At 45.2% G+C, this 13,077-nt stretch overlaps 1 protein-coding gene across 1 annotated transcript in view; it reads left to right on the top strand.

Moving 5' to 3' along the window:
- Positions 1-13,077, top strand: part of MMD2 (monocyte to macrophage differentiation-associated 2) — a 41,376-nt gene that overhangs the window by 10,064 nt on the left and 18,235 nt on the right. The window contains exons 3-7 of the mRNA XM_006859868.1: positions 608-689; positions 3,568-3,728; positions 8,888-8,962; positions 10,322-10,423; positions 12,271-12,340. Of these exons, the coding sequence (XP_006859930.1) occupies positions 608-689; positions 3,568-3,728; positions 8,888-8,962; positions 10,322-10,423; positions 12,271-12,340 (490 nt within the window). The remainder of the gene's footprint in view (positions 1-607; positions 690-3,567; positions 3,729-8,887; positions 8,963-10,321; positions 10,424-12,270; positions 12,341-13,077) is intronic.

Below are 13,077 nucleotides of genomic sequence, written 5' to 3' on the forward strand. Positions count from 1 at the left end.
GAGCAGCTGGTAGTTTCGAACCGCTGACCTTAAGGTTCGCAGCCTGATTCGTAACCACTACGCTACCAGAGTTGAAGGATTATGGGAACTATTAAATGGGACATAGAGACACAAAATGATGCCAGTAGTCTTGCTCAACACAGGGTTACCTATAAACCTAACATTTATGAAAATCCCCCCACAATATCTGCAATGTGCAACAAAGCAATACACAATAAAATGAGATCTGTCCATATACATCGTATGTTAACAACAAAAACAACCCGCGCTGCATCCAACAACATGGGTGAACCTCATAGAAATCTTGTTGAATCAAAGAAGCCAGCCACCAAAGAATACGTGCTGTAAGATTAGAAGTTGATAAACAGGCAAAACTATCGAATGACAGTGTCAGATGGTGGTTTCCTTTGAGAGTAGGTATCTAGTTTCACTACAATAAAAAAACAAACAACAAAAAAACCCCAAAACAATTATTAGAGAGAGACAGAGGTTTCTCTTCCCACCAGTAGGGGGCGAACCTGTGCGTTGTCAGCCACATGGGAATTCTTTGGCAGGAACTTGTTGGGTTTTACCTGCTGAGCATACTGAAATTCTGTTTGCGTTCCAGGTTCATGAACCGTCGAGTCCCTGCCCACAAGAGGTACCAGCCCACGGAGTACGAACATGCTGCCAACTGTGCCACCCATGCTGTGAGTGGGCTGTCAGGGTGCGAGCAGGTGTTGAGGGTGGGGCTAGGGCCTCTTCCTGGTGGGGAGCAGGGACAGCAGCTTCTTCAAAGTTGCCCTCGGATGTCTAGGGAAAGCCATTTAGGCAAATTGAAGTATTGCGTTATGTGTATGTCTCTCTTTTGCTTTTAAGAACCTTCGATAGCTTCCTAATCCTTGGCACTACAGCCAGACATTTGGGCAAGTTTTCCACTAGGTCTGAGTGTGTAATCTGATTCCTGTCTAGGGTTTGTGAGACTGTAAATCTTTGAGGGACCAGAAAGCCTCATCTTTCTCCCACAGAGTGATTGGTGGGTCTGAACTGCTGACCTTGCAATTAGCAGTTGGGTGCGTATCCTACAGTGTCACCAAGGGGGCTTCAAAAAGATTGTGGGAAAATTCCATTATCTTTTCATTCCATTTTGCCAAGAATTCTTCATGCCTTCTCACCTACTGTTCCCTCTTTCTGAATATGTGGCATGTCTACTTCTGAAATCCTTATCTTACATAAACAAACCAGTTGCCATAGCATAAGTTCCAACTCATAGTGACACCATGTGTGTCAGAGTAGAACTGCGTTGGCTAGAGTTTACCATGGCTAATGTTTTGGAAGTCAGCCTCCAGGCCTTTCTTCCGAGGCATCTTTGGATAGGCTCCAGATTTTCGGTGAGCAACGTAGTGCATGCGTGGTTTGTACCACCTTTGCATGAATGTCTTCCCACAAGCCTTTCCATGTGTTCAGAATGGGGGCGGTTCTGAACTCAGTGTCCCCGGGCACACAGCTTTCATCTATCCACATTTTGTCTGGCTCAGGTACTGTTCAGCTGCTCGTTTACTTGGAAGGCATTTCCTGGTATCTGCAGGAGACCACTGACACATAACTCCCTGTGGGCCGTGACTTCTTAGGCATGTCAGGAAGCACCTGGTGTGTGAGGACAAACCCACTGCCACGGGGTTGATTCCGACTCATAGTGACCTTGTATATATAGGATTTCCTAGACTGTAAATCATTACAGGAGCGGACAACTTCATCTTTCTCCCAAAGACTACCCTGTGACTTTCAACTGCCAAACTTTCAGACTAACTTTTAACCCACAGCACTACCAGGGTCTCTTTTCAAACCACGTTGATGAAGTGAATGGAACTTGCCTCCTTCTCTTAGCTAAAATCCATTGCCATTGAGTCACTTCTGACCCATAACAACCATGTCTATATCTATCAGGAGTTACCAAGGTTGTAAATCTTTAGAGGAGTAGATGACCTCATTTTTCTCCTGTGAAGCCACTGGTGGATTTGAACCATTAATCTTGTGATTTAGCAGCCTATCACCTAACCCGCAGGGCATTAATATGTGCTTACCTTCCTGATGTGGTACTGTAGGATAAGCACTGGACTGCAAGGTCGGTTTGAGCTGCAAGGTCAGTGGTTCAAACTCAGCAGTAGCTACTTGGAAACCCTACACAGGGTCGCTGTGATTCAGAACTGACTCTATGGCACTTAACAATCAATGGGAGGTGGCAGATAAGAAAACAAGCTATGTTTTTGTTGTTGTTAAGTGCCTTTGAGTTGGTTCCGACTCATAGCGACCCTATAGGGGTTTCCAAGGAGTGACTAGTGGGTTTGAATTAGTGGTTAGTTTCCCAGTGCTTATCCTACATCATCACACCAGGACAAGGGCTAGCTGGTGCTAATTAGCATTTAGGGGTACCTTGCATGGTGCAAAAACTATTACTGGCGATTCACATCTACCCATTAGCACCCTGCACCTGGCAATCTGCCTGTGTAAAAAATCACAGTCCAGAAAATCCTATGGAGCAGTTCTACTTTGTAACATATGGGGTCACCAGGAGTCAAAATCGACTCAATGGCAATGTCTGCTTTTAGTGTCAGGGGGGCAGTCATGGTAGAATTTTTGCCTTCCATTCGGTGGTTCAAACTCACCAGCTGCTCCTCGGAAATCCTAGACAGGGTCACTGTGGATCGGAACCAACTCGATGGCACTTACAACAACAACAATAGAGAGACGTGGATTCTATTCCCAACCAACGCATCTCATGTGCAGCCAACGCCTGTTTTATCAGTGGAGGCTTGTGTGGTGCTAGGATGCTGAGCAGGTTTCAGCAGAACTTCCAGTCTGAAAGACAGACTAGGAAGAAAGGCCCGGAGATTGACTTCTGAGAATCAACCATTGAAAACCCCATGGCTCACAAAGATCCTATTTGCAGCCAATCATGGGATGCATGACGGGGAAACGCTGTGTTCTGTGATGCCTCAGGTTGCTCTGATTTATGGGCTGACTCAAAGCCATTAAGAACAACAAAGTGAAATAATTTCTTTGATCTTTATACATTTCTTCAAATGTCTTTAACATCTATCATCACGAAGATGGTTGGGGGTGGGTGGAGGATCTCTTATCGACGTTTGAATTCAATTTGTGAAGTAAAAATGTTTAAAAATTCAGCTTCTCTGTATCAGGAGCCACTTTTCAAGTTCTGGGTATCCTTGTGGTTACCATATTGGATGGAATTGGAGTCCTGGTGTGGCACTGAAGGATAAGCACTGGACTGCTAACCACAAGGCCAGTGCTTCAAACCTACTAGTCGCTCCCTTAAAACCCTTTACAGGGTCACTATGAATCAGAAGTGACTCGACGGCACTTAACAACAACAACAACCTTCTTAAAGAGCAAAGATAAAGACCCTTCCATAGTGGCAGACAGTTCTGTTGGAGGGCGTTGATGAAGAGGAAGGGGAGGAAGGTGGGTTGGGGAGTGATCAGCGCCTCTGTGACCACACTCACACACACTCACTCACACACACACTCTGCTGGTAGCCTACTGAACCTGTCCATGTTCCTATTCCAGTTCTGGATCATTCCCAGCATCCTCGGCAGCTCCAATCTCTACTTCCTGTCAGACGACAACTTGGAAACCATTTCGGCCTGGATCTACGGCTTTGGCCTTTGTGGTCTTTTTGTGGTTTCCACCATGTTCCACACCATCTCTTGGAAGAAGAGCCACCTCAGGTACTTCCTACAACAGCCCACAGGAGGATGGAGGGGACCACAGTAACTGAAGAAGCCACAGTGGGTTCAGTTGAACTCAGAGGTGGCTGAGGGTGGGATGACCCTTGTACTGTCTTTGGGAGAGGAGCAAGCTCGTGCCTGGAGTATGCTGGGATTGAGTTCCATATGGGCAGAGTCCTGCACCTGTTGGAGTGCACCTGGGTGGCACAGATGGTTTATGCTAATTGAAAGATTGGTGGTTCAAACCCACCCAGCAGTATCACAGAAGAAAGTCCTGGAGATCTGCTTCTGTAAGTATCACAGCCAAGAAAATCGCAAGAAGCGCGTTTCTACTCAGTAACACCGAGTTGGAATTGATAGTAACAGGTTTGGTTTGGTTTGGTTTATGGGCAAGCCACAGCAGCAAACACCTAACTTCTCTTGTTCCAGGTACGTTTTCAGTATCTTCCCTACTCTTCTCCATAATTCAGCAGTGTGGGCTTTAGGACCCATCTTTCGTAAAGGAGGTTCAGAGTGGTAAGAGGCTTTGCTGAAGGACCTACAAGCTGGTAGTGCCCAAGGGGACACCCCTGGCCGATGCAGGACCGTCCACTTGTTGACTGGCTGGGTCCAGCCTCCGAAGCCTTTTGACTCTCCTGAATCCCATCCCAATTCACCAGGTCCTTCTCAAACCTCACAGTATTCATTTCCTGTGGCTGCTATAATCAGAGATACTGTGGGTTCAGTTCCAGACCACTGCAATAAAATGAAGATCACAAGCAAGAGCATCCCATGCATGTTTTGGTTTCCCCAAGCAGATAAAAGTGCTGTTGATGCTAGACTGTCACCTATGAAGTATGCAATTGCGTGATGATTCCAACATGGGACACAGAGACACGAAGTGAGCACACATTGTTGAGAAAATGGCACCAACTGACTTGCTCAGCTCAAGGTAGCTACAAACCTTTAGAAGGTGAAGGATGCAGTATCTGCCAATCACAATAAAGTGAGATAGGCCTTTTCTGCAAACTGTTTGGCTTCAAACCACAGGAATGTACTCTCGGTTCTAGAGGCTGGGGTCCTAAATTAAGGTGTTGGCAGGACCCCGCTCCCTTCGAAGACTCCTGTGGAGGACTCTTCCTCCCTTCTTCCAGCTTCTGGTGGCCCCAGGCATTCCTTGGCTTGTGGCTGCATCACCTCAATCTCTGCCTCTGTGTCCATATGGCTGTCTTCCCTCTGAATCTGTGTGTCTTCGTTTCCTCTTTTCCTAGGTGCCTGGTCACATTGGATTGGAGCCTCATGCTCCATGCCAGTAGGACCTCAGATTTATATCTGCAAAGAACCTATTTCCCAATAAGTTCATATTCACAGATACTGGGGTCTAGACTCAACATAGCTTTTGGGGGGGACATAGCTCATCACATAATACCCCCTCAGTGGTAGAGCTGGGTTTTAAATGCAGGCCTTGTGGCTCCGTCACCTGGATCCTGAAACACTAAACTGGTCACAGGACATTTCCCTAGATTGAAGGTTCTTTCTCTGCTAAGTAAGAATAATGAAGCAAGAGAACAGGCTTATCACGAAAGCAAGGAATTTACTAGTAGGAGTGAAGGGACCTTGACAAGGGGAGACATGGCGGGCTTTGATGCAATGCTGCACAAGTCTTGCTTGAGCAAGGTTTTGTTTTGTTTGTTTGTTTTACCATTTTATTGTAAATTGAGTGAAATTTTACATTTGACAAATCATACCCTTTGTTTCATATTAATGATGGGAATTCCCTCCATGCAACAAAAGGAACCTCTTGCTTCCTATTTCCATTGTTTCCGTTCCTTCTCAACTTTGTCCTTAGGTAAATATTGTCCTTTGGATTGTGAATGATTGATCATTTCATGGTGAGCATACTGTACTAGTTATTGTTGTCCCCCTTTATATATGTTGAAAATTGGGCCCTGAGAGTGAGTTCCTTTCCAGACAAAGTATGACCAAGGACCGTTGTCTCAGGTTCCTCCAGCCTCTTTCTGACCAGTAAGCATGGTCTTTCAAAACAAATTATTTTGAATTTTGTTCCACATTTTCCCCACTCTATCTGGGACCTTCTAATGTGATCCCTTTCAGAGTAGTGGTCACCTGGCACCATCTAGTTCTTCTGAGTCGTGACTGATGTTCACATGGTTCGTTAGTCCGATGCACTAATTGATTCCAATCACCTTTTGTACTCAACACTCATCTTTCTTCTACACGTGGAGAAACCAATAGCTGCATTTTGGATGACTGCTCATGAGCTTTTAAAATCCCAGACATAACTCAGCAAAATAGAATGTATAACATTTCCTTTGTGGACTATGTTATGCCAGTTGACCGTGGTGTCCTCTGAAACTATGGCCCGAAGCCTCCAGACCTAGCAATGCATTGCTGTAAGATATTTGATAATATCTAAGACGTTTGCATCATTTTGCCCACTGTTTGTTGAGCAAGTTTTAAACAAGACAGTTAAACTCCTTATAATGATATCAGAGAAAATGGGGAACAAAGAAACTGTGGGGTTCTTCCTTGAATTTACCCAGTTGGGAGGAGTTATGGTGGTGAATGCAAGTGCAGCCTTTTTGCAAGATGGTTTCTGTTGTAAAGGCTTCTGGGATGCTGATCATCGCTCATTATGGGATGTATTTGATAGCACCCATTACTGGAAGGTTAAATCTTAGTCAGAGTTGGAGATTCTGTGCATGCTGTGGATTAGATTTAAGGTGGTTCTTGCCTCATGAGTGTCTGAAAGACAATTTTAAGGAAGTTTACATGGGAGTCCTTGTGTGGAGCTGTGGGATAAAGCACTGGACCTCAAGGTTGGTTTGAACCACAAGGTTGGTGGTTCAAATTCACCAGTTGCTCCTTGGAAATCCTATACAGGGTCACTATGAGTCAGAACTGACTGGATAGCACTTAACAGCAACAACGTGGGAATAAGAGACAAAATCATAAGGTTCCAGGGTGTTGGTGAGACACAAGGTAGTTCTGCCTCCTAGTCTGTCAGCAGATCTTTTGTCATGCGGCTACAAGCTGGTTCTTCTGCCAATTGTCATTAAGCCTGTTGTTGTTAAGTGCTTTCCGACTCAGTGACCCTGTATAAGGTTTCCAAGGAGTAGCTGGTGAATTTGAACTGCCAACATTGTGTTTCAAACCAATCTTGCAGTCCAGTGCACTATCCCACAGCGCCACATTTGTTGTTGTTGTGATGTGTTGTGGAATCGGTTCGGACTCATAGTGACCCTGCCCAGGATTTCCGAGGCTGTAAATCTTTACGGGAGCAGAAAGCCTTATCTTTCACCTGCGGAACAGCTGGTAGTTTCGAACTACTGACCGTGAGATTAGCAGCCCAATTCGTAACCACTACGCTACCAGAGCTCCTTACAGCACCACACTAACTGTTCTTAATTTCTTAAGGAGCCCTGGGAGCGTGGTGGATTCGAGCTGGGCTGTTAACTGCAAGGACAGCTGTTTGAATCCACCAGCCGCTCCAGGGGAGAAAGATGAGGCTTTCTGTTCCCATAAAGATTTACAGCCTTAGAGACCCTCTACAGGGTCTCCAGGAATTGACTAGGTAATACACAAGCACCACTCTCATTCTTCATTCCTTGGTATTGTAGCCTGCTTCTAGCTAAGATGCTGTTCTGTGTGCCATCATTTGGTTCCTATACATAGCTACCCTCTATTGGGTTTCTGAGAGTGTCTGGTGGGCTTGACCTGATGTTCTTACTAAACTGTGTTGCTGTTGTGTGCTGTCGAGTTGGTTCCAACTCATAGCCACCCTGTATAGGGTTTCTGAGGCTGGAAATCTTTGCAGGAGCAGAAAGCCTCATCTTTGTCCAGTGGAGCAGCTGGTGAGCTCACACTTGTGCTAAGCTATGTTGTTGTTGTTGGTAGGTGCCGTCCAGTCGGTTCCAACTCATAGCAATCCTGTGTAGGGTTTCCAAGAAGCAGCTGGTGAGTTTGAACAGCTAACTTTGCGGTTCAAACTAACCTTGTAGGCCAGTGCTTATCTTACAGCACCACTTCAGGACTCCTTGTGCTAAGCTACAATGACAGCAAATATTAGAACCAGCAGGGTCTTGGGGAAATACGTAGTTCAGAGTTTTCAGTTCATTTGAAACTATGTGAAAAGCCCAGTATATAAAACAAAAATGCTCTGATTAAGGTGGTGGTGTGGTGCCGATGTGGAGTTGGTTCTGACTTGTAGCGGCCCCTATGTAGGGTTTCCAAGTGTGCAAAGCTTTGTGGGAGTAGAAAGCCTCATCTTTGTCCTGTGGAATGACTGGTAGTTTCGAACCACTGACTAAGGAGAGACCTTCAGTGGTACCCCAAGGCATTTACACACAACCCCAGAGGCTGTCAAGAGCTTGGTCTGAAAGTCATGACTCTTATAATTTCCAAAGATGTCTTCATAGCGATCCCACAAGCTGGAGGTTCAAGTTCATCCCGAGAAGCATTGGAAGAAAGACCTGGTGATCCACTTCCAGTAAGATTAAACCAAAAAACCACACCATATTCCCTTCTGTTAGTCAGTTCCAACTCCTAGTGACCCTGTAAGGTAGGGTAGAACTGCCCGTTAGGGTTTCTAAGGCTGTGTATCTTTATGAAAGCAGACTGCCTCATCTTTCTCCCACAAGGTGGCTGGTGGGCTGAAACAGCCAACCTTTGGGTTCGCAGCCCAGTACTTAATCCACTGTACCACCAGGGCTCCGCCCAGTCCTATGACAGCCAATGAATCTGACTGTAACCCATGGTGTCTCTGTAAGTCGGGATCACCTTTACAAGAATTAACAACAATCATTTACAGAGGTCCTGGGTCATGCAAACAGTTAACCCTCTTGTCTACTGACCAAAAGGTAGAAGGTTCAAGTCCACCCAGAGGATCCTCAGAAGAAAGCCCTGGTGATCTGCTTCTGAAAAACGGCCATTAAAAACTGCTCTGCCATGAGTCAGAATGGACTCGACAACAATGGGTGTGGGTTGGGGGTCTTCGTCACTTATCAATGGGGACACTGTGGCCAGAGAGGCACACTGGATCGAGGTACAGACTCTGAGTCCAGCCACCCTGCCTGGCCTGTGTTTGTCCAGGATTGGCTATGGCCTCTGCTGCCCATCCTTGCTGTGTTGGGCCCTAACAGCTGGTCTTTCTGTCCTAGGGTGGTGGAGCACTGTCTGCACATGTTCGATCGGATGGTCATCTATTACTTCATAGCAGCTTCTTATACACCCTGGTAAGTGCCTCCATTCTTTTCTTTGTTCCAAGACATTTTAGACTTGGGCGGGTGACCTATCTGTGTGCACAAAAGGGTAAACAGGTGTAAGGACACCCTCTTTCCCATTCCCCCAACCCAGCCCCCCAGAGGCAACTACTTAGCACACCCGTTACTCACTTAGCAATGTAGTTAGGTTCCAAAGACTGGTCTTAATGTGAAAATGGAGGAGGATCATTTCAAATCACAATGTCAGGGTTGACTCCATCATTGCTTAGCTGCCAAATCACATCAGTATACAATTGCCAGACCACTGAGAATCATGGTCCAGCCAAGTTGATACCTGACTTTAACCATCACAGCCAGCGTTCTCACCTCATACGTTGGCATTGGTTACTGCCACGTGTACATCGTTAATGCATGTGGAAGTCAGCTAATAGATTTTATACTGTTGTCGAATAGTGAGATCATTGATAAGGCAGGAGTACATGTGGTTCCTTACATATCCTCCCAAAGTTACTGTGTGCATAAAAGAGTTTATGCATATTCATGTCAGTTCATAGAAAAATGGAGTTAAAAGTTAATGGGATTTTCCCACAAACTTTCTGAAGCCCCCTTGTACATATGTATTTATTTATTTTATTGGGTGACTCAAGCAGTTTGCACTCAACTTCTAAAGGTTGGTAGTTCAAGGCCATCCAGCAGTGCCATGAGAGAAAGGTCTGGCAATCTGTTTCCATGAAAATTACAGCCCAAAAAATCCAATGGAGCAATTCAGCTGTGTAACACATGAGGTACCCATGAGTCAGAATCGACTCCACAGCAATGGATTGGTTTGCTTTGTGTTACATATACACATACATACTTGCTGTTAAGTGTCGTCGAGTTGGGTCCAACTCATAGAAGCCCTGTATAGGGTTTCCAAGGCTGTAAATCTTTACAGGAGCAGAAAGCCTCATCTTTCTCCCACAGAGCAGCTGGTAGTTTCAAACTGCTGACCTTGTGATTAGCAATCCGACTCATTAACTCACTAAGCTACCAGAATATATATATATAATGTGTAGGATAAGCATTGGACTGTTAACCACAAGGTCAGTGGTTCAAACCCACCAGCCACTCCTTGGAAACTCTGTACAAGATGACTCGGAACCTACTCGAAGGCACTTAACAACCCCTCTCTCTTCATACTTGTGCCTAATCAGTTGTGCTAATTTCCCACTAATAAGTCCTTATAGTTTCACTTTGCCGAGGACTCTTGTAGCCTCTCCAGTGTCATGAAAGACTGAGGATCTATAGGTGTAGGGCTTCCTGGGACGTCTAGTCCTTGAGGGCTCGGTTCCGGTGGACTCCTCTCAGGCTGAGTCCTCCTCTTTCACCCAGGCTGAACCTTCGAGAGCTGGGCCCCTGGGCCTCTCACATGCGCTGGCTGGTCTGGATTATGGCCTCTGGGGGCACCATGTATGTCTTCTTCTTCCATGAGAGGTAAGCCAGGGCTGAGAGCCCCAGAGGGGCGGGGTGCCCCTGGAGAGAGTCCCTGGGGGGAGATCCCAGGGTGATGACTTTGCCTGGCCTGTCAGTGTTCAAGCTTGTGGACTACCACCTGTGTAGGTTCCTAGACCAAGAATGGTGCCAGGTGGGCTACCAACTGTCTCTAAGCTGTATGTTTCAGCATTCTCTAGAGAGGCAGACAAGTGAAATAGATATAGATGTTGTTGTTATGTGCTGTGAAGTCGGTTCTGACTCATAGTGTCCCTGTACAGGGTTTCCAAGGCTGTAACTCTTTACAGGAGCAGAAAGCCTCATCTTTCTCCTGTGAAACAGCTGGTAGTTTCGAACTGCTAACCGTGAGAGTAACAGCCTGATTCATAACCACTGCTCTACCAGAGCTCCTTATATATACATAGATTGATGAATATATAGGTAGATGAATATATAGATAAATGTTGTTGTCCTTAACTGCGTCAAGTCGGTTCCGACTCATAGCAACCCTGTATAGAGTTTCCGAGGCTGTAACTATTAAGGGCATAGAAAGCCTCATCTTTCTCTTAAGGAGCAACTGGTGGATTCAAACCACTGACCTTGTGGTTCAAAGTTCAGTACTTCTCTTCTAGACTCTAGCCTCTAGACTCTAGGGTCTAGAGTCAAAGCTACTGTGCTCCCAGATACACAGATAGATGTATATATGGATAGAAGGATGGATAGATGAATAGATTGATGGATAGGTGGATTAACAGATAAAAGATAGATGGCTAGATAGGTAGATAAATATGTGTATATATATATACATGGGAATGGATAGATAAATGGGTGGATGGCTAATGGATGGATGGCTAGATTGATAATAAGATAGATAATAGATAGATAGATAGATAGATAGATAGATAGATAGATAGATAGATAGATAAAGATTTACTTCAAGGATTTGGCCTATACAATTGTTGGGGGCTGGAAAGTCCAAAATTTGTGTGTCAGGTGACAGGCTGGAAACTCGTACAGGCTTTCAAGTCCCAAGATCTGTAAGTCAGGAGATGAAAAAGCATAGAATGAAGAGAGAATTCTGCCAACATCCCTACTAGTAATCTGGAGACAGAACCCACCATGGGAAACTTCCTGTAAAGCTGATTGATAGATCGCATTATTATTAGATTACATTATGGGAAGCAATTGTATTATTTTACACTACATCTCATCAGGGTTGTAGAATTGTTACCTTGCATCACACTACAGAACTATATTAGACGGTGTTTGGTCAAACCACTGGGCACCATAGCCTAGCCCAGTTGACTTGTAAATTAATCATCACACTGTGCAAATAATGGGGGCGGGGTGTCAGGGAGTATCTTTGGGAGTCATACACCCCCATCCTGACCTGGGAATAATTAAGTGGGGGAAAGAAACAGAAAGAAAGAAATAAAAAAGAGTGACCAACTCCTGGAATCTCAGTGCTCACATTTAAAGCAGAGGTGGCAAATAGGCTTCAGTAGACACATTGACTCTGATTAAGACTCTCAGTTTGAGCGCTGTGAGCCAAGATATTGTGATTGACTAGTAATGTCTGTCACAGCCCTGAGCCAGGGGAGTGTCAGCCACTGTGTTGACTGTATCCAGTTTGCAATACCTGTACTTGCTCAAGTGTGCCATTTCACAGATGTGGAAACTGAGTCTCAGAGAGGAGAAGAGACTCAACACCACTCTTCCAGCACTTGCTGGGTAAACTGTGAGCCAAGGAGATAAAGACAGAGAGAAGGGTCCTCAAACATGGGGAGCTGAATGCTGCTTCCTCTTGGGGAAGCACGCTCTGAGGCCAAGGTGGCGTGTCTTCCTGTCAGGTACAAAGTCCTGGAGCTGCTCTGCTACGTTGTGATGGGCTTTTTTCCTGCCCTGGTCCTCCTTTCCATGGTAAGTTCTACCCAACCCAGTGTGGGCATCTCCTTTTACCTGCAGAGCTCTGACAATCAAGACAGTCAAGTCTAACCCTCTCTTTGGCTGGTGGGGGAAACCAGTGCCCAGAGGGGTAACATTATTCACCACAAGAGGCAGAAGAACATGAAGGTTAATACCGAGGGCTCTAGAGTTTAGACAAACTGGTTCTCTACCATTACTTTCTAACAAATATTGAGTGGGAGTCTATTAAATTGTTATACACATCGAACGCACATTGTAGTTAGGTGCTGTTGAGTCAGTTCTGACTCATAGCGACCCTACATACAACAGAGCAAAACGCTGCCTCGTCCTGTGCCAGCTTCACAATTGTTACTATGCTTGAGCCCATTGCCGCTGCCACTGTGTCAGTCCATCTCACTGAGGGTCTTCCTATTTTTCATTCATTCTTTACTTTACCAAGATTGATGTCCTTTTCCAGGGACTGGCCCCTCCTGATAAGATGTCCGAAGTACAAGAGACAAAGTCTTATCATTCTTGCTTCCAAGAAGCATTCTGACCACTTATTCCCAGGCAGATTTGTTAACTCTTCAGGCAGTCCATGGCATGTTTAATATTCTTTCCCAACACATTAATTTTATAATTATGATACATTTACTGAAATGGAATATACCATAAAAGATAGTAAAATATAAAATACGGTATATTCAATATGCTTTGTCACCACCATAGTAAATATATATATATATATATAT

The sequence above is a fragment of the Chrysochloris asiatica genome, unplaced genomic scaffold (genome assembly GCF_000296735.1).
Source record: "Chrysochloris asiatica unplaced genomic scaffold, ChrAsi1.0 scaffold00034, whole genome shotgun sequence".
Lineage (NCBI taxonomy): Eukaryota > Metazoa > Chordata > Mammalia > Afrosoricida > Chrysochloridae > Chrysochloris > Chrysochloris asiatica.